The sequence below is a fragment of the Andrena cerasifolii genome, chromosome 15 (assembly GCF_050908995.1).
Source record: "Andrena cerasifolii isolate SP2316 chromosome 15, iyAndCera1_principal, whole genome shotgun sequence".
Taxonomy (NCBI): Eukaryota; Metazoa; Arthropoda; class Insecta; order Hymenoptera; family Andrenidae; genus Andrena; species Andrena cerasifolii.
In genome coordinates, this window is record NC_135132.1 from 1,655,262 (window position 1) to 1,677,599 (window position 22,338).

The 22,338-nt window shown below is 35.1% G+C and overlaps 3 protein-coding genes across 10 annotated transcripts in view; 1 reads left to right on the plus strand and 2 right to left on the minus strand.

Annotated features, from left to right (window-relative positions):
* Window positions 1-11,105, minus strand: part of LOC143377162 (unconventional myosin-XVIIIa) — a 390,650-nt gene extending 379,545 nt beyond the window's left edge. Inside the window, exons 1-2 of one of the 6 annotated variants that reach the window (XM_076828160.1) lie at window positions 10,808-11,105; window positions 9,256-9,580 (exon numbers count right to left, since the gene is read on the minus strand). In XM_076828160.1, coding sequence (XP_076684275.1) covers window positions 9,256-9,390 — 135 coding nt within the window. In that variant the 5' untranslated portion in view covers window positions 9,391-9,580; window positions 10,808-11,105. Of the gene's footprint in view, window positions 1-9,255; window positions 9,581-9,990 lie in introns of those variants that run through there. The other 5 variants (XM_076828159.1, XM_076828157.1, XM_076828158.1 and 2 more) reach the window with 5 other exon arrangements.
* Window positions 11,106-11,546: 441 nt separating this feature from the next.
* Hemk1 (HemK methyltransferase 1) lies at window positions 11,547-19,193 on the plus strand. The gene is made up of 5 exons (XM_076828271.1): window positions 11,547-11,876; window positions 18,030-18,118; window positions 18,210-18,423; window positions 18,551-18,804; window positions 18,926-19,193. The coding sequence occupies exons 1-5, from the start codon at window positions 11,628-11,630 to the stop codon at window positions 19,167-19,169; spliced, it is 1,050 nt and encodes a 349-aa protein (XP_076684386.1). The 5' UTR covers window positions 11,547-11,627; the 3' UTR covers window positions 19,170-19,193.
* A 656-nt stretch (window positions 19,194-19,849) lies between these two features.
* LOC143377172 (uncharacterized) overlaps window positions 19,850-22,338 on the minus strand; it is a 202,541-nt gene continuing 200,052 nt past the window's right edge. For all 3 annotated transcript variants that reach the window (XM_076828200.1, XM_076828199.1, XM_076828198.1), the window contains one exon: window positions 19,850-20,781. In XM_076828200.1, the coding sequence (XP_076684315.1) occupies window positions 20,499-20,781 (283 nt within the window). In that variant the 3' untranslated portion in view covers window positions 19,850-20,498. The remainder of the gene's footprint in view (window positions 20,782-22,338) is intronic.

Sequence of the window (22,338 nt, forward strand, 5' to 3'; positions counted from 1 at the left end):
TTTTATGCAATGGTTTTTCTATTCAGATGAAGGACACTTTAACAGGTTATTATATTATGTTTTGGTATAAAAATATTTAGTTATTGCAAAATTACAACTGATTTCCCAGAAGCTGTTTCTAGATCGGTGACCACGATTTCTCCAAAACCGCTACACCAATTTTTCTGAAACTTTGTAGGTTTCTTCTAGGTATTCAAATCTAGTATTTAATCGAAGCATTTGTTTTTCCAATGCATAGTTTTTGTTTTATGGATGAAAAATGAGTGTTTTTCTAAGAAAATCGATCATTTCACTTTAAACATCTGCCATTTTGTCCCAGATTAATATTTTATAAAACGGAACGATTAAAGACTAGATAAACTATTGTGCTAACTAAATCTTCTTCGTTTTTTTATTTAAGATAACCCAGTTCCGAATAATGTTGGTCACCGCAAAACATGTTTCTAAAAACAGCTTCCGGGAAATCAGTTGTAATTGTGCAATAACTAAATATTTTTATACCAAAACATAATATAATAACTTGTTAAAGTGTCCTTCATCTGAATACAAAAGCCATTGCATAAAAATTTGCATGTACTTTCTGAAATAAATTCCCAAAGATTCGATTCTTTTTCTACCTCCTGACGGTAGGTAACCCCTTAATCGAAAAATATATGACATATCATTTAAAAATAATATATAATTTAACCTTACGACTATTTATTGCTTGCGTCACATGAGAATTATACAAATCCTCCTATCATTACGGTGCACTGACTGTATTCATTCCAAAAATCTTTTGCCACGGTCCGTGCACAGTCAGAATATTAAATTTTTGATAGATCCTTAAAAAGTGCTAAAAAGATTGCATTACAATTTTAGTAACAAAATTAAAGTCCTAACACTTTCAGCTTTTTCCTTTATTTTATTTCAAAATTAAGGGGCAACACCACTGTAACGGCACAAAAACGTAGTGTCCCTTTGACAATCGTTTGCGGGTAAACAAAGAAATAAGTGGAAAATCTGTTTAAACGTCTTTATTGTATACATCTTATATAGTTTCAGGCTATTCTTTTTTTCTTTTCTTTGTTTTTAAAATAGCATTTTAAACGCCTTTTCTCGGAACCACGTGTTTCAAATTAGCCAACAACACCATTTGAACAAATTTTATTCGATTCACTTGAAATTTTTACAGTAGCTTCTAAACTACATTCTCCATCGAAGTACGTATCGAAATTGTAAAATATTGTTTTTCTTAGAAATGGTAAGCGTTTCAGCATAAAGTTCACTCTCTAGCTCCATTCAACCATTTTCAGCTCACAAATTGTACATAACTTTAAAAGTTTTCATCAAATCATAAAATCTACTTCAATGGAGAATGTAGTTTAGAAGCTACTGTAAAATTTTCAAGTGAATCGAATAAAATTTGTCCAAATGGTGCTGCTGGCCAATTTGAAAAATGTGGTTCCAAGAAAAATGCGTTTAAGGGAAGGTTCCGGTCTAAAAATCGATTTTTTTGTATTTCATTTTTCGAATGATCAACCTTTTAGGAATAATGTTTAAATGGATGTTTTGAATTTCGTAAAAACCGGCCACTTGGCGCTGACGTAAAACTTTAAACGCGTTTTTCTCGAAACAGAGTTCTCAAAACGGTGGGACCTGTATCTCCAGAAGTTATTATCCGATTCGACTGAAGCTTTTTTTATTTTGAAGAATATATTTCTGGTTACGGGGGAAACTAAAAAAAAAATACAAAAATTGAAGATTTATAAATTTTAAAGGCGTTGTAAGGACGAAAAATATAGAGAAAAAGTGATTTCAAACTTAAAGTGGCGTTATTTTCTAAGAAATGTAATTTTTGTATTTTTGCCCCCCCCCCCCCAGCCAGAAGTATAGTCTTCAAAATAAAAAAAGTTTCAATCGAATCGGATAATAACTTTTGGAGATACAGGTCCCGCCGATTTGGATGAATTTTTTGACGCCTCGACTTTAACGACTCCCCAGTGACGTCTGCAATGATTAATTATAAAACCAAAAATATATTTCTGTAATTTAAAACATCCTTAATACAATGCAAAAAGTTCCATCAAATTATATATAGTAGTTTTCCTTTAATTAATTCCTAAATATAACCTATTTTTATGGGCTTTAGACCGAAACCTCCCCTTAAAGTGCCATTTTAAAAAAAAAGAAAATAAAAAATAGCTCGAAACTACTTAACCTTTAGAGGGCCGGGCTGGCCACTATGGTGGCCACCTAAGAATTTGGATACTTTGCCGGCGATTTTGGTGGTATATATGCATAAATTTTAAGTAAATGAAATTTACAATTTCAATGAAAAAATCCCGGCCCTCTAAGGCTAAGATGATAAGGTTAAGATGTGTATAATAAAGGCGTTTAAACAGATTTTCCACTTATTTCATTGTGTACACACAAACAATTGTCAAAGGTACACTACGTTTTTGAGCCGCTATAGTGGTGTTACCAGGATTGCCACCTCTCCGGTTTTCGCCCGGAGACTCCGGGTTTTGAAACAAATCTTCGGGCTTCGGTTTTACTGGAAAAATCTCCGGGTTGTAGAAAAAAAATGAGATAATAAAAAATTGTGATATTATACAATGGCTCCAATTTTATATACAATAATAGTTATTAATTAAAAAAACAGATACTTCTAAATTCTGAATTGTTTGAGTTCAAAACAATTGCACATTTGTTTTCCGGATATTCGAGAACAAATCTTTTTTGCTTTTTCCATCTCCGGGTTTATATTCGAAACTCAGGGTTGGAATGTGTGGCACTCCGGGATTTATATGGTTCTAAGGTGGCAACCCTGGGTGTTACCCCTTAAGTCCGAAGAATGTTCATTTCGTTCGACAAGTTTCCTTTATGATAAAGACTGTGAACCACGGATAAGCTACGTAACACGGAATGTGACAATTTTGTTTTCCTGCTGATCTTCTCCACGAAAATGTGACCGGTTAAAGAGTGGCCGTATAAGGGGGAGTGTAGGGGAAGCCGAAGCTAGTTGATACGTTCTTCAGTTTTCAATTTTAAATTTTTTTTTGCATTAATTACTTAATAGTAAATATCCCAAAATATACTTTGGCCATTCCTCTTTAATATGTAGTAAACGAAAACTTGAGAAAATACATGCAAAATGCATGAAAAAATGTTATTTGAAAGGTGGCAAAATGTATCCATTTACCCCACTGCGGGGCTAGTTGATACGTTATTCTGTTTTCAATTTTTTTCATTTTTTATTTGTATTAATTACTTAATAACAAATATGCCAAAATATACTTTGACCCTTCCTCTTTAATATATAGTAAACGAAAACTTGAGAAAATACATACAAAATGAATGAAAAAATGTTATTTGGACGAAGGCAAAGTGTATCAATTTACCCCACTGCGGGGCTAGTTGATACGATATTCTGTTTTCAATTATTTTCATTTTTTATTTGAATTAATTCCTTAATAACAAATATGCTAAAATATACTTTGGTCCTTCCTCTTTAATATGTTGTAAATGAAAACTTGAGAAAATACATACAAAATGAATGAAAAAATGTTATTTGGACGAAGGCAAAGTGTATCAATTTATCCCATTGCGGGGCTAGTCGATACGTTTTTCAGTTTTCAATTTTGTTCATCTTTGTTTGAATTAATTACTTGATAACAAATATACTAAAATATACTTTGGTCCTTCCTCTTTAATATGTTGTAAATGAAAAGTTAAGAAAATACATACAAAATGAATGAAAAAATGTTATTTGGACGAAGGTATAATGTATCAATTTACCCCACTGCGGGGCTAGCTGATACGATATTCTGTTTTCAATTATTTTAATTTTTTATTTGAATTAATTACTTAATAACAAATATGTCAAAATATACTTTGGTCCTTCCTCTTTACTATTTAGTAAGCGAAAATTTGAGAAAATACATACAAACTGAATGAAAAAATGTTACTTGGACGATGAATTTGGATGTATCAAAACTATTTACTGTTTCCCCATATAAACGAAAACAGTTAAAAAACGATTGTTAACGTCAATGTACACAGACGTACGCTGGATCGTAGGAAAGAATTGAACAACAAACTTCACATATCTCGCTCAAATGGAGCTACATATATACGGTGTCGAGATAATTCGTCTGTATCAACTAGCCCCGGTCTCCCCTACTGTACATAAGGAATATGTAGTTACAAGCATGGGCTTATGCAGAACTAACAAAAAGACGTAGATTTGTCTCGTTTTAGAATGTTAAATTTATACAGTCAAAACAGATGAACGCGTTAATTGTTTTGAAATATTGGAGAATTAATATGTGCGATACATCGTCACGGCTGCGGCGAACAGTTCGTTGTCGTCATCGACGCGTGCCACCTAATCAAACCCGCCCCATTTTATGCGCACAGTGTATCGCAAGTTGCACGTGTGGGAACACATCATAACGTGTTTCACTGCACCGCAAAGGAAAAATATAGATAAAAAATGAGATTTCGACCAATGAGTTGGGTTTAACAAATCATAGGAATTTATCTATGTCCACATCCTGCTTGACGCTGATAAGCACGGCAGAAAACATGTACAGCTGGTCGAAGAGATATAGTACATATCAGAAAAATCCGGATTAATAATTTCTAAAAACTATCAAGCTGAATTCAACGATTGCAAAAAAGTTGCGCGTTTCTTGCATTATAAGTAGAGAAAGTACGTAAATTACAAAAGTAAATGTTTGTATATATGTAAGTAGGGTAAATGTGCCTTATTTCGGCCACTACCCAATAGTCAGACTTTTCGGAAATAAATTGCTTAGAAATAAGAAATTAGGAATAAAATATTTAAACGAAACAATGATCAGTGTACTCTGTCCTTCGAATGTGGGAAGTTTCATGCCTTTAGCGGTAAAAATATGAACTGCAGAAAATATTATTGTGTTGGCGATTGGATGGTTGACGATTAGTGAGTCAATTTGAATTAATTTAGTACTATAGGCGACACTTGGAAATAGTGTATACCAACACTAATACGAAGTTTTTTATGCTCAAATTTTGAATACGCGATTAATAACATTCGAATGAACTTTTCGTGAAATTATAATTGCATTTGAACTTAGGATAGTATTTTTGAAGTGGCCGACTATTGGCATTCAAAATATAAAGAAAACCAAAAGTCAGCCGCCGCGGTTGGCTACTGGATATTGTTAAGAAATCGCCAATTTGAACCGTATTCACCAAACAAATAAAGCTCACTTTCCGGAATCATCCGTTTTTATTGTTTTCCGCCAAAATTAATGTAAAACCAGTGTTCGGTAGTCTTAAAACACGAAACAGCTGACGGCTAGACGACTGGTCTAGTAGTCGGCCGTTATAATTTAAATAATTAGAATTTTCAGAAAAAATAAATTTTTAAATTTTGAGTATGGTAGATGAGCCAATTACTGTGCCCTGCTTCACGACTTCCGGAGATTTCGCTAGTAAAAATAACTACAGTAATGTAATTGTCCTTTCTTAAGAACTTAAAGATAAATTTCAAAGTTTCTTTTACCGATATAAATTTTCTCATGAAACAAATTTCAAATCTTCTTTGATTATTATTAAACATAAAAAGAAGAAGGTCTGGAGTCAGTTACTGTGTGCCTATAATATCCAAAGATCAATTAATGTGCCTCAGTTACTGTGCTCCCTCCCCGAATACTGTGCTGCAATTACTGTGCTCTTTCCCAGAATACTGTGCGTCAATAACTGTGGAAATAAAAATTTAATATTTAACATACTTTAATAAATTTTAATAGCGATAATATCGATAATAATTTAATTACAAGAAATAAATGTGAATAAATTTTTCATATTTATAGTTCTTTTCTTTAAACATATGACGGAGATGTGCTTGAGGTTATGTTTAACACGTGGTAAGCGTTAGTTTAGGCAGCACAGTAACTAACGCATCGAGCGAAAACCAGTCCAGTTATTGTGTACAGTAAATGACACTACTTCCAAATTGGTTTCAGTTACTGAATTTATTGAAAATAAAAACAAAAATTCAAATAGATAATTGGTGTTTTGTTTATCTGTAATTTAAATACGTTTTAGTAATATAATTAACGCTGTGATGTCTTACCTAGAACGGTTTATTTTACTAAATATTGACCTACATTCGTTCAGTAGGTACTTTCTTCAGCTTTTTCATAAGTTTTACAGAAAACTTCGCGAGTTCATTATCAAAAAATTGAAATAATTTTTTTAGTATTTTAAGAACTTCTGGGCGTTACAAGTTTAATTTTAAAAAATAAATAATTAATTAAATTTCAGTAAAAACATTTAATATCTCTTATTGGATAAATATACAATTAATTAAGCTTAAAAATAAACTAGAGGCACAGTAATTGGGTACCGCACAGAAATTGGCTCCTCTATCCTACACACATCATGAATTTTGAACCACTTAACATTCTGACGATTAACAATAACTATATTATAGGGTGGCAGATACATGTAAAACCCGATAGAAGAACCTGGCTGACTACTGGCATATTTTACTGACTGACTATTAGTAAAAAGGACGTTTTTGGATATTTTAAATATTTTAAATAAAAATTGTTATACTATTAATCATCCACACGTTTGAAAAATAGATACTTTAAAGAATTTAACTGTCAATAACGCATTTAAAAAATAGTATATTAATAACAACAACGCGTAACATGAATTTCCGCTTTCCCTTAAATGGCCGACTACTGGCACAGTTACCCTACTCTTCTTCTGCAGCAGAAAAATCTACTGTTTCCAGCAAATTATTATTATTTGTAGTGTTGAAACTGCTGAGTTCAGTGGTCTATAAACTATACTAATTTTTCTTTCAAATCTTCTACAGTTTTAGGCTCCTTTAGTGTACTGAATGCATGTTTACATTCTCCGTCATAATTTACCAACTGCGAGTAAACAGTGTTATTTGGGTTACTCACAATGACTTAAGGGTGTATTGGACCTATCTTCAAAATGGTAGCAAGTTGATGAAAATTTATGAGATTGTTCTTTCTAATCTTCCTGATGTGCTCCAAAAAATTTAAACGAATTCTCTAAATGATTGCTGAGTTAAGGGTCCCCCAAACCAACGCGAATATCCGCTCCGCGCCGCGGATCAGATAAGGCAGCAGTTTTTTATACGTGGCTGTTTATGGGCAGCCTTATCTGATCCGCGGCGGAACCGCAGCCGCCGCGAATATTCGCGTTGGTCTTTGGGAGCCTTTATAACGATTTTAATTTTCACTGATTTTACACGTGCTCCTATGGAAAGAGATGACCTTTACAGATAAAACAGCTGAAAAAATGTTGAAGAAATAGTACCAATGTTTTCAATTTTTTTGTTTACATGTATAAGGTGAATGAACCAATTTCTGCTCATTTAAGAGGTTACTCGTCAGAAAGACGGTGTAAAAAATTTGTTTGCGATCAAAATTTGCAGAGTAAATGATTAATTCTTTAATAATAAATCAACCAGTCGAAAACTATTTAAGAAATATATTTCAAGATGTTTAACTACTAGTAATTTTTAATTAAATATAATGCTTTAAATGTCCGTATTTCTGCTCACGAAAAATAGCGATGTACGTATTTCTGCTCACCATTTTTACCAATCTCTGCTCACATAATATGTTGCCTTTTCAGGTTAAAATAAGTTACATCCTTTATGGAGATGTTTTATAACACAACAGTAGAGCATAAAATAATGATAAACAAAAAAAATGCCTTCGAATAGAAATAGAGGTTACAGCATATATTGAATTGTGAGGTTATGTTGCTAAAATTTTGGTGAGTAGAAATGCGGACGCGACGGTGATTCACTTGACCCTAAACCTAATCACATGTCTTCCACTTAAAATAATCAAAAATAGTAAAAAATCTACATCCAGAGCACAATACGGTATCTGTTTTTGTTATTAAATAAGAACTTTTACTGCAAAAACTATTTTTTGCCCAATTATCAAATACAAATAGTGACCCTGTTCCTTATCACAATCAGCTAAAACACGGTCGAAAAATCATGAGTCTCATTTTAAAAGTTTTTCGTACTTTGATTAGCACCAAGCTCGTGCAACACTCGCGTAAATGTTCAAATAATTTAGAATTATTTTGTTGTAACTATAGTACAAACGTGACGCTTATAATCATAAGAAAAATACAAAATGAGCAGAAATGGGGACATGAGCAGAAATTGGGACATTCACCTTATGGGTAGATGAAAATATCTGCCAAGTTTCAATTGTTTTCCCTACACCGTTTTAAAGAAATAAATTATAACTTGAGAAAATTGTGAATTCAGAGAATTTTCACTGCCAAAAGTATAGCAAGTAATACTTGAGAAAGCATTTGTAAAGTGAAAAATACCTTTCTATGAGTAAAAATAAGACTCCAACTGTTGTTCGAGTTCCTTACATCTATATTAATTATGCGTAACACGAAGATATTCAAATATTTCAAGTTTCATATAAGGTGAATGTCCCAATTTCTGCTCATGTCCCCATTTCGGCTCATTTCGTATTTTTCTTATTATTATATGCGTTCCGTTTGTACTATAGGTGCAACAAAATAATTATAAATTATTTAAACATTTACGCGACTGTTGCACGAGCTTGGGTCAATACATCGCTATTTTTCATGAGCAGAAATACGGACATTTAGAGCATTATATATTTAATTACAAATTACTAATAGTTAAACATCTTGAAATATTTTTCTTAAATAGTTTTTGAATTGGTTGATTTATTATTAAAGGATTAATCAATTACTCTGCAAATTTTCATCACAAACAAATTTTTTACACCTTTTTCATGACAAATTACCTCTTAAATGAGCAGAAATTGGGACATTCACCTTACTTTTGTCTAATATTGTACGTCCGATACATCCTTCAACATAACGTATTCGTTCCATTATTTTTGTGTTTATTCAAAACAAATTATTATCATAATGCTGCCTTTAATGCCTGAAAAACCGTATTAGAAAAAACTCACTAACCGAAAAGAGCTGACATAAACCTAATAAAGTCACGTAGCTCACGTTCCCCGTAACCAGGGAGGGAATGAGAACTTAATAGAAAGATATGTTTTTATACGACGAAAGAACTGCATACTCATGGGCTGAGTAAGCGGCAGACACGCAACACGCGCTAACGCGACGAGAGGGACGCAGACAGCAACGAACCTAGCGCGCTTCTATCAAGGAATATTAAAAACAAGCGAGCCGAAAGAAAAGGAAATAGGTACATACTTCGTCCAAGCGTAGTAATTCCTCCGCGGACATGCTGCTGCGATCTCGTTTCTTGACATCTTTCCGTTCCTTTTTTTCGCGCTTCCGCTTCTCCTTGTCGTCCTTCTCCGTGGCCTTCTTCATAAAGTTAAACATCTTCTCATTCACGGTAGAATCTTGAGTGGAACGCGAGAAAGAGATAACGCAGGATATCTCCTCCCTTGATTGCTTGCGCGTACACACTTTTACGCGCAGTCGCGTATTTCAGTCGACCCCGTACGCATACATAACGCGACACTGTCCATCGAGACTGACTACGCAGGCAACATCGCGTCCCGTGCGAGCACTAAACAGCCGACAAAAATCATTCCAACGTAGCGTTACGATGCCAGAGGATGACGGAAAGTGCAGTGACCGTATACACACTCGCTCAAGAAGTTGTGTACGCGCTAAGCGAGCGGAAATCGGTACGTAACAGAAAACTCCCTGTCGCGAGCCAATTGCAAGTAAACAACGATACACGTCCCTTCCGATGGCCCGTTATCTTACGAAGCAAGCACGAGCGCGTTTCGGTACTCCCGCCATTCGATTAATAATAACGAGCGCGGTGAAAAATAATGCATTACTCGCGGGCCCTTCCACTGTGCCTTAATACGCGCCGAGCACGCGAAGCCGGGCACTGAATACGTTATTAAGATTTTCAGCCGACGATCGGCGGCACGGCGAGACGTAACGCGTACAAGGGCATGAACCTACCGGGGCGAACTGTTTCTTCATGGCCGGTCGTTTCCGGCATTCGATCCCGTTGAGATGTGTATACAGAAACGGAGTTCTCGCTAGATTATACCGCTGCCTGGTGCTCGCGTCGCCCCCAACTTCGTGAACGGAGGAGTACGGGTACGGTTGCCGAGAATGGGGTGGAAGCGTATTTCCAGGACCAAAATACAACGCCGCGAAGTTTCACGAATATGCAATGGTTTGCCGATCTTCCTGCTAATTTACTTTCAGTTTATTTCATTGAGAAGCATCATTACACGGGCGTGCCAACGAACTTTTGCCGTCGAAAGACTTTCAAGCCGCTGAACCGAGCGGAGTCGAGTCAAATCGGTATGTGCCGACGACGACGGGAGAAGGTGGAAAGGAAAGATAGGAATACGCGTGCCTAGAACAACAACGAGGAAGGGGAAAGGCACTGGGAAGGGAGAAAGAGAAGCAGGAGTGAAAGAACACGACGAATCTACATGTCACTGTTCACCACACCTTATTCTCACGCTCTTTCGAGGGGCCGAAAGGCTCTGCTTGTAAACAAATGCCGTTTTAATCTCCGGAGTGATTGTTCCGCGATTGGCCCGCGTATGTACCAATTGCTTCTTTCTACGTGTCACCAGCGAGGAAGCTGTGAAAGTAGCCGATGATATCACACGGGACAGATATACGACGCGATCCCCGATACGCGACGAAACTGACAGCCAGCGCGGCACGAGACACGCGTCACAATAAAGCCACTATACCGCCACTCGCCATTCACCAGGCCGAAGACGCGTGCGATTCGTCTACTGCACAACCGCGCTACCTCAGAATGACAAATGCCATCGTTCGGTTGGAAAACAATCGTGTAAGAGTCCTCGAGGGTGCACAGCAGTCTAGCCCATTAGATCGTTTCTCTGGTCCTAAAAGCACAGTCAATGGTAAACGAAAGTTCAACGGTGCACTCGTGCCGTAACACCGACCACTGTCATGGCAGACGACTCTAAGCGAATTGCGAGTAGGACCGGTGGCGACTGCTGGCGCCCTAAACTGAATCACGGCTTGCAGGCCCGCACCCTTCTTTTCACTCCGCGTTGCTGCGCATGCGCTGCTAATCAATATGTTATCGACTGAACAAGTAAAGCAAACATCTTTTCAATTTTAACTAACTAAAACCTTTAACATCTACGATTCCAGAAATGAATATTATTGGACAATCGTACATTAATACTTCTATATTGTTTAATGTTTCTATGTTGTTAATTAGAAATATAAACTCGATACTTTCTCGTATGTTAATTAAATATTTTGCAATTATTCGAATAAATATATCAATTGCATTGTCAATCTACTCGTTTGGAATTAAATATTGATATGATTATTTATCGCCCTTACAAAATATCTATTTAATTGCCTTTTCGACGGTGGCTCTTTTCCTGCTCGGTCGACATCATGCTGGGAGTGAATACGTAATCAAACGTGACTTCCTACAGCTGGCAGCACGTAACAGAATTTTTTCGAGTAGAGGCATAATTTCAATTGAACCTAGAGAATTGCCCCGATATCGTGTTGTGACGTCGCGTTAACCGGCTTTTCGTTACGAGTTCACTCGAATGTTGATAACGAATTACTCTTTATAAAGTACAATGTTTCGGGGTCTGTCGAATGTTCGTACGCTCCTCTCCATCGTAAATGTTGAAGCGTGTTTACATACTAGTAACAGTAAAATTCTCGCATCGAGTCGACCGACGCGACGTCTGTGTGCAGCAAACGCACAGTGCCCCACTGTCGGCGAGATTATCGAACAATGGAGCCACCGGTTCGAAAACGCAGGCGTTCCAGAACCGGTAGAGTCGATCGAGCACATCCTTGCACACGTCATAGGCACTAGCAAGGTATCACAATTACTAAATAGCGCTCGCGGCGACTACTAATCCATAAACATTAGTAACTACATTACTAGTCGTACTATACAGGATGTTTCTTCATATGTGAAAAGTACATACAGTGATTCACAGCCATAATCGTACACTCTTTAAAATCGCATAACTTTTTTAAAATTAATCCAAACAACTTGAGTTTTTTTAGAATGTAGAAGGATTAGTTTGCTGAGTGACGTGATTCGTCGTTCCGAAAAAAATGCATGTGTCGGAATGACAAAAAAAAATGGAAAAGGTCGTTTTTTAAACTTTTTTATGAGCCTGTAACGAAATTAAAAAAAAACATTTGTAGATTGAAGTAAGTTGTATACGTGTCTAAAATTTCATGAAAATCGGTTAACGTTACTCTGAGCTATAAACGCTTAAAGATCGCAGAATAGCGTAAATTCCCAAAATCAGCGATTCTCAACCTTATTCTGCGATGTTTAAGCGTTTATAGCTCAGAGCAAGGTTAACTGATTTTCATGAAATTTTAGACACGTATACAACTTACTTCAATCTACAAACTTTTTTTTTAATTTTCGTTACAGGCTCACAAAAAAAAGTTTAAAAAACGACCTTTTCTATTTTTCTTTTCTATTCCGACCAAGTGCATTTTTTTCGTAACGACGAATCACGTCACTCAGCAAACTAATCCTTCTAGCTTCTAAAACAAAACTCAAGTCGTTTGGGTTAATTTTAAAAAAGTTATGCGATTTTAAAGAGTGTACGATTATGGCTGTGAGCCACTGTATGTATGCCCAATATGATTTGCTCTTCAAATTACAGCTATTTCATGCTTTAACTGTTCTTTTACCTCCAAAGGAAACTGCCGAAAGGAGCGCTTCTATTTGGAACACAAACTTCGGTCCATCTCCTCGTAGATTCTCTGGCATATTCAGAAAGTTTGAATATTGTGTGGGCTTGCTAGCACCTTGTTCTTCACGATAACAAAGTATCTTGACGTTGTCAGTAACTTTTATGTAAATGATGGATTCTAGGTACCCCTGCAAATAATAATTGAATGGGGCCCAGGTTTAAAGAATGAGCTGACCAGGCGATAAGACCTGTTCATTTAAGTAGCATTTAGCTTCTCCATTGAAGTGAAGCAGAGCACTATTATAGATAATCCACGTACAGCGGATGAGCACTTATGGCTAGGGATGAATTGATAGAAGTAAATACGAGTATATACTCGATACTTTCGTTTCGATACGAAGTAATTTTAGTATCTATACCTAGGGTTGCGCTACAAAGTAGGTATCGAAGAAAAGTACTCGTATCGAATGGGGCGAGTATCGACGTTCTACATGAAAGATAAAAGCAAATATAGATACACTTGTCCAAAAATATCTAGAAAATACAGATATCGATAACGCTTTCAATTCTCGATATCAAGTGCTTTTAGCAGCACTGTTTTCAGTTCCGATACCTTCTTGGCAGCAGGAAAAAGAAATGGCTATCCAACTTGATTTTTTGTATAGCTGAGATCACGGAATGCCATGTGACAACCCTACCTAGTACAAACAACTCATTGATTCTATATATGAATAAAAAAGTATTGAATTTGATTCGATGCAAGTAGGGTAAACTGTACAATGATTGGCACCCTAAGCGGAAATCCCAACTGGAATGTCTACATTTTTTTGTGAAGTTTTCATATGGTCTTAATTTTCAGTTGTTATAAATGATTATGGTTTTCTCATTAAGGATGTATTGGACCCATCTTCAAAGTGATACCAAGTGGATGAAAATTTGTGAAATTGTTCTTTCTAATCTTCCTGATGTGCTCCAAAAATTTTAAACGAATTCACTAAATGGTTGCTGAGTTATAACGATTTTAATTTTCACTGATTTTACGTGTACTCTTATGGAAAGAGAAGACCTTGACCGATAAAACAGCTGAAAAAATGTTGAAGAAATAGTACCAATGTTTTCAATTTTTTTTTACATGTATATGCAGGGTTGCTAGATCAGGCTTGATCTTTTTCCGGAGATTTTAATTTCGTTGAGGATCATTGAGGATTGCAGTCGGGCGGGGGAGGGGGAGAGAGAGAGAAAAAGGGCCAATAAGAAAACAGGCATCTAAAATTCATTATAATAATGACTTCTTATAAAGGAGTAATAATAATAAACGTATTATATGACTATTTATTAGAATTTGTTACAGATTTTAATAATTTTCTATTTTTTTATGGCATGTTTCACCAGTGCAGTGCCAGTGCGTGCCTGCCGAATTCGCATTATCGAAAATTAATTCTCTATTCTGCCGGAGATTTTTATTGTGCCTGCCTGAGACCAGAGACAACAGTTCAAAACCTGAGATTCCGGCTGAATGCCGAAGATCTGGCAACCCTGAGTATATGAGTAGATGAAAATATCTGCCAAGTTTCAATTGTTTTCACTACACCGTTTTAAAGAAATAAATTATAACTTGAAAAAATTGTGAATTCAGGGCATTTTCACTGCCAAAAGTATAGCAAATAATACTTGAGAAAGCATTTGTAAAGTGAAAAATACGTTCCTAGGAGTATAAATAAGACTCCAACTGTCGTTCGAGTTCCTTACATCTAGATTTACTATACGTGAGACGAAGTATTTCAAGTTTCATATACTTTTGTCTAATATTGTACGTCCGATACATCCTTAAAATAAAACATCTTTGAGTACTCATTAAGTTTTTTATTTTAAAAATATTCAACGAAAAACAGAAATATGCATAAATGTACAATCATTGACACCCTAAAATTTGAGATTATATACAAAAACATATGTAGTTAAAAACGAAGTTTACATTGTTTAAACCGACTGTTTCATTCACTATTAAATACCTACAACACTTAGTAAATCTGTATTTCAATCCATTACTTAGTAATAAAGTGACACAATATATTTATCTACCCCGTATCAGAATTTTAAGAAAACGCCTAAAACTCAGGCCTTTGTCCCACTTTGTGATGTTGCCAGATGTAAAATGTGTAGTTCAACAACTGGGCTTCGCAGTGTTGTAGTGAAAGGAAAATAAGAAATTATAAAAAAGTAGGGGAGATAGGGGTAGGTTGTAACACGGGGTAAATTGTAACATAAGTAAAATCTTTTGAACGACCAATCTGGTAATCCACAGCATGCAAGAGCTGCTTGACGATATTAGCACCGTCGGTTTTAGTGACACAAACGAGCATTGTGTATTCATTTTGTGGTTATAGCCCAGAATTTTAGTATGTATATAGAGCACGTAGGTAAAATTTGTCTTAGCACTTTTATTTCAATTAACCGCCATTAGAAACCGTTTGAATTTTTGCTTCTTTGTCCCAAACGAATCAGTACGCATTGGTTTATTATAATGTGTACGCATTTTAATAATTTGATGTTTAGTTTCTCGTTTGCTGAGATAAAACGCAAAAATTCAAGCACGGGGTAAATTGTAACATGTTACTACTTACTCCGCTCTAAATGGTGATAACGCAAACAAGCTATTTGCTGTCACACTGGAAAAAGATGCTCTAGACGAACAACAGGACAATCGAGAATCCAAAAAGTAGAACAGAAGTATGAAGGCAAAAGAAAGCGAAGAAGATTTTAATAGAATCAGATGAATAAGCAATGGTTGTTTAACTCATGTATATCAAATGTTTAATAATGATCTGTATTTTCATTTATATTTTTTTAGAAATGTTTATTTGTGTTCATATTTGTATTTAAATAAGTAAAACTGATGTGTTACAATTTACCCCACACATTATTACTCTTTACCCCGGACTGGGGCACATTGTAACAAAGGTTCAGATTTGTTTAAGATGAAGCTAGATGTCTAAGTGTCCAAGATTTTGTCACGTTCTTACACTCAATGGGTTCACCACATATGTAAGTAGTAAGTCATGCAAATTATTTCCTGATTGAGGGAAACACTTTTGAGAAAAAACTGTGAAAACTTTTTTTGTTACAATCTGCCCCCGTCTCCCCTACTTTCTAAGTTTGTACTTCTTAATATTTGGCTTTTTAATCAAGAGTGCCAATGATTAGTGCAGTGCCAGCATTAGTGCAGTTTACCCTAGGTACCGATACTTTCATTTGATACAAGTAATGAGTAAAAGTATCGATACCTTGGCGGTATGGATTCATCCCTACTTATGGCGCTATATCTATTGTCGAGATAGCCAGAGTTAGTATACAAGTGGCAGGGACCTGGTCATTGATTCTTGTGTCAATCATCTTTTGTTCAATCTAGGGAATGTCGCTCTTCCTATTAATGCATAGAAGGGGAAGAAGGCATGTGCCAATTTCCACCTATTTAGACACCCCCAAGTAGGGAGGTGCTAAATTCACATACCAACTTTGGCTGCTCCGACAATAGTAGTACGTGTAAGTCATTCTGCACAATTGGCAGAGGAATGCTATAGTTAGTTTTGTAAGTAAAATGAAAGGTCCTACCAAATTATCAATATGAATAACTTGGCCCACTGACTCCTAAAAGTATTTGGACGCACTTTACAATGGAATGACCCTTTCAAAGTAGGGTCTAGCGACTTGAATTTTTTTGAGAAGCTGGAAGAATTATAGCAAATTCAGTATCTCGCACTGACTCTGTGCGGGTGTCAGAAAATGAGTTGTATTCGTTGTTTCTGATAGAGACGAAGATAGCTCTATAAGAATCAACCAATTCAAGTCATTTTCTGGCACCAACACAGAGTCAGTGCGAGATACCGAATTCGCTATTAGTTTACTCGATGTGGCACGAAGAAAATAGCGAAGGTCCCTTTTTCAACCTTTTTTATCCGAGTCTGTATTGAAAATGTAAAAATCACGTTTGGAGATTTAAGTACGTTGCAAGCAACATGCTGAAAATTTCATCGAAATCAGTTAACGTAGCTATGAGGTACAAACAGTTATAAATAGTGAAAATCACACATTTCGGCTGAAAACTGCGTTTACCGATTTCGGTGAAATTTTCAGTATGTGTACAACTTACTTAAATCTACAAACGGGATTTTTACATTTGCAATACAGATTCAGATAAAACAGTTGAAAAAGCGACCTCCACTATTTTCTTCGCTATTCCGACCAATTGCAATTTTTTTGAACACGCCGAAACACGTCAACGAGTAAACTAATCCTTCTAGATTCTCAAAAAAATTCAAGTCGTTTGACCCAACTTTGAAAAGGTTATTCTGTTGTAAAGTGCGTCCGTTTCAGGAGTCACTGTACATATTGTTTCCAAATTGTAAAAGAACAAATCGGACTGTCAATTAAAAGCAAGGTCATATTAGACATTTGTTTATATGAACTTTTCTGCAGTATATCCAAATGTTAAAAAATACCCTGTATAGTAAGATTTTGTTTCTCCATTTTTTTTGTAATGTTACTTTTCTGTCACATATGTATCTATACATTCAAATCTTTCGAATAAATATGCAATGATTAAAGAAAGAAATCTAGATTCAATACTTTATCAATAATCTATATCATATCAAGAGAAAACGAAGGTCTATTCTTGTAAACAGGGCTTGAAAACTGTTATAATATCGATTTCGGTTCTCCAAACGGTTATGAAGAATCTTTATTCTGAATAACTGTTATGAAGAACCGAAATTTCCAACTATTCTCTGTTTCAGTTACGGTTCCTATTTCCTTCCTCATATCAGTTCCATAACCGTTATTTTTTCGGTTCTATATCGGTTCCGAAACGGTTCTAGAATCAATTCTTGTATTGACTTTTCCCTAATTGATATCATTAATTATTGTAGCTGCAGATTAGGAAAAAATTAATATAAGAATTGATTCTGGAACCGATATAGAACCGAAAAAATAACGGTTATGGAACTGATATGAAGAGGGAAATAGGAACCGTAACCGAAACAGATAATAATTGGAAATTTCGGTTCTTCATAACAGTTATTTGGAATAAAAGTTCTCCATAACCGTTTTAATCAGAACCTTTATGTAACAGTTTTAAACAGTTATTTTCGGAACCGTTTCAAGCTCTGCTTGTAAATAAATATAAAACAAATACTGTTCTATCATAGTTGCTTCTCCTTACTTTATTATTCGATTACCTTCATAATTTCTTTCTAACGAATATTGCCTTGTCGATAATAAAGTTTGTAAGAATATAAAGGAAGTTTGTTTTAGACCATAGATGTTGTAAATGCACGAAATGAACAACTGACATTGGATCAGTGTCGTAAGTTGGAATCATTATGCGAATGCCGATTATGTAGGTAAAAATCTTTGCAAACATTGTATTTATCATACAGATGCATTTCACGCATTCTACGGTTGTTTATAAAGATCAGATTTTTATTTTTACAGGATGCCAGTTCAGTATATAATAGGAGAATGGGACTTTCGAGATATTACTTTAAAATTAGTACCACCGATTTTTATTCCACGACCAGAAACAGAGATACTAGTTGACTTCGTTTTAAAGAGACTAAATTCCTCGCAAAAGGAAAAACATGAAATTTTAGAAGTTGGATGCGGTTCTGGAGCAATATCCCTTGCAATTGCTCATATTAATAAAACAGTGACTATCATCATATCCCACCACTTATCAATTTTCCGTACCTTTAGCTGTTCACATTGACATTGCTTTTCAATGATTAAAAATATGAATACCTATTTATGTGAGGAGTAATGACATTGTTTTGTAGGTAAATTGTATAGCAATTGACGCAAACAGGCAGGCATGCGAATTAACTAAAGAAAATCGAGATCAACTAGGTTTAGAGCGCCAGATAACAATTATGCATGCAACTCTTAAAGATAACGGAGTAATTGAACTTTCACACAAATTAAACGGATCCGAAGATTTCGATTTAAATTCAAAGAGTTTTGACTTTATAGTTAGCAATCCTCCTTATATACCGAGCAAGCAGATACCTACATTAACTCCTGAAATTAAAGTGTAATTGGATTACATTTCTATGCATATAAATATTCTACTTTAAATAAATTTTATACGAGTACTTGAATAGATTTTACTTTTGAAATGTTATTTATATGTTGCTTTTTGTCTTCTTTTCCAGCTATGAAGATCTGAGAGCACTTGATGGAGGAGATGATGGATTGAAAGTGATTAAACCTTTATTAAAATACGCTGCTACTGCTTTAAAACCCGGCGGACATTTGCTTTTAGAAGTCGATTCGACTCATCCTGAATACATCAAATTTTTTACGAAGAAGTATCCAGATCTTAATCTGCAGTACGAACATACATACAAAGATTTTTGTAATAATGATAGATTTGTTGAAATATTAAAAGTATCGTAAGACCAAAAAATAGATCAAGGAAAAGTATGATATTTAACAAGTGACAATTCATTTGTAGCTATCATGCAAATAATTATTATTTAATATAAAATAATAATAATACAACTGCAAAATTATAAAATCCAATATCCATACTTTACATTGGGCGAATTCCACTTACGCCCAATTCACCCGCAACGCCCGTGGTTAACATTCCAAAATTTATGAAAATCTCTTGAAATATAGAAGAGAAATGTGCGAAAGAGCCATTATCGGAAAATACAGGTTTTTAAGTATAAATTACGACTCGAAAACAGGAACATATAATTTATGATATTCATTTTAATACAAAAGCGGAAAATTCCTACGGTCGTGGGCGCGGGCGATTTGGGCGTAAATGGAATTCGCTCATTATCGACGTTTGTACATTAGTTAAAATATAAATCATATGCTACCAATTGCATAGGCTCAATGTAACATAATTAAGTCAGCATATGAGTGGGATCCTTTCATATGAATTTAACTGCTAAATCAAATATAGCATCTTAGCATTTGCTTAATAAATGATGAATACAGTTAAACTGTTGCTCAATTTTTAAAGTGCTTTAATTAAAACGCCTCGGTAAAAATTAAATACAAATTGAGATACTTAAAACAGTTTGTTTGTGATTCGTTAAATACATCATGCCTTAATTAAAAAACTATCATATATTCATTGTAATGGAGTGATATTTATTATCTAATACAATAGTTCTTAGCAGAAAAAGATGAAAGTATTGTATATCCTGTAAATAATTCATTCGTGTTGAATTATGATATGTACACAATGAAAACTAAGAGTACAAAATTGTAATGTTTGTGAATAAATAAATAAATAAACCAAAATGAATATAAATAAGATTGTCGCTGATGTATCTTATTCAATTAATGTTGTTCGTACAAAGACGTACAACAATACTTTTAAAGTCTTATCCAATTTCTTTCTTTTCAATCTTGTGGTAAAACAAATAATGTCTATTTCTTACAATAACATGAATACCTATCCAAAGGCGAGTGCTTCCCATAAAATAAATCTACTTCCTTAAGTTCGACGATTTTTTTAAAAAAATCGCCCCAACGAATAATTGAATAATTAAAATAAAGAAAAATATCGAATATATCACATGATGTACAAAGAATATTATTATAAAAATTTCTAGAGTGTATATAAATTTTTACAAATATATTTCAAATATCTTTTTAAAATACTTTTTTCGTCCTTTGTGTGAATATTTATTGCTTAACGATATTAGCCTTTTTAGTCTCTTTTCATTGTATGCTTCTCCATGTTGATTGCACTATCTGCATCGTTCATTGCGAAGAAAACTTTTCAAGTTCTTTTTTGATCGAAGCAATTAACGGTACTGCCGGATCCTCCGACGGAAGTTGGCATTCTACAAGTATACGGTTCGCGTCTACATCCGGCAGATTGGGCCTATGAAACGGGCCAGCACTTAATGGCCTGGAGCCCCAGCTACTACGAGATCGAGCTGGTGCTGAATATTCGTTTTCCCCAACACTTTGCTCGGCATGTCTTTGTGGTTGTGATGGCCGAGCTCGTGACTTCATCTCTGTTGTCGGCGATGACACTGGACTGCAAAAAGAAATAGACATTAAATTTCGTAGATGTTTAAATAACAATGTGTTAGGATTAGATTATCAACTCTTTAACAGCTTTAACTTATGACACAATGCTAAACTCATGATATAAACTATACTGATTTAGAGCTACTGCAAATTAGTAACATAATTATAATGAAATTCTATGAACATATAATACTAAATATTTCATTGTGAGTACATATAACAAATTATATAGGTAAATGATTGACATTTTCTTGGAACAAACAAAATGTGGTACTAGTGTTTTTGTAGAGCTACCTGCAGTTGTTCGATTGAACAATGATTTAGGGTGGACTATGCTATATAAATGTTTTATATATTACCGCACCTTTCTAATGGACAGTGTTAAACATAAATAATCAGTTTCTGGTGTTAATTTGAGAAAGGAAATTTCTATGCAATGAAGAATGTGCAATGATCATGGATTGTTGCAGTAAAAATGATCACTAAATTACAAAATAAACTAGTAAGAAATTTAAGTCCTTTGAAAAACTTTTCATTCTTCTTGTAAAATATCATTTTCTATTGAGTGTTGCGGGGCCGCCTGGGACTTCTGATGGCTTGAGGGAATTTCCGTGTGGTTTGGTGCCCGTGGAGCCCTGAAGGGCTCTGTTCGCAAAACGTGCTAAATTAAATGAACTAAATGTCTTTAAGATAGAACTCAAACTCAATAAACTTATTAAACTGAACTAAATTGAATTGTTAAATGATTCGAAACTATTTAGAAATAGAACGAGGATTTTATTATGGAGATAAAAGCTGGATTTATTACAACGCGTCAGGACTGTATCAAGGTCGGTGATAAATTGCGAGGCGAAGAAACAAGCTTCTTCGTACGTTCCTCTTTTTATTAATACAATGTTTTCGAGCGATAAGGAAGGAGGCGAAGACAAATTTCTAATGTTGTAAAGTTCATCCTTAATTCTTTTCTGTTCAAACCTCGCGCTTTAAGAGCTTGCGCTAAACGCCGCTAGAGTGAGGATCGCAACATGAGTGTCTAGTAATTCTCTAGGGAGTGATCGGAACAACGTGTATCGTCGCTGATTGGTTGCCGCGATTTTGGAGCAAAAGCGGTGGTAGACAGAGAAAGAAACTGTAAAAAAGAAAGAGACAGAAATACTGACAGGAAGAGAGACAGAAATACTGATAGAAAGAGATAGATATGTTTATTTCCGGTTTTGTTCCAAGATGGTTGCGGTTAAACCGATCACTCCCTAGAGGATCACTATGAGCATCAGCACTTTAGTATATTTGCAGTTGTTAGGCCGGTATCCAAGCATTTGCTTAAGAATAAGTAGCGACTATGAATACCGGCCTTATACATATGTACACTAGGCGTCAAAACGGCTTCCCTTCGGAAATTTGGCAACGTTGCATGTCACTAGGCATAACTCAGCGGTTCTAGTGACATGCAACGTTGCCACATTTCCGAAGGGAAGCCGATTCTGGCGCCTAGTGTATGCACACCTTAGATGGAATGTTAGCAATATGAAAAGTATCAAAGAATTCAATAATTATTGAAAATATG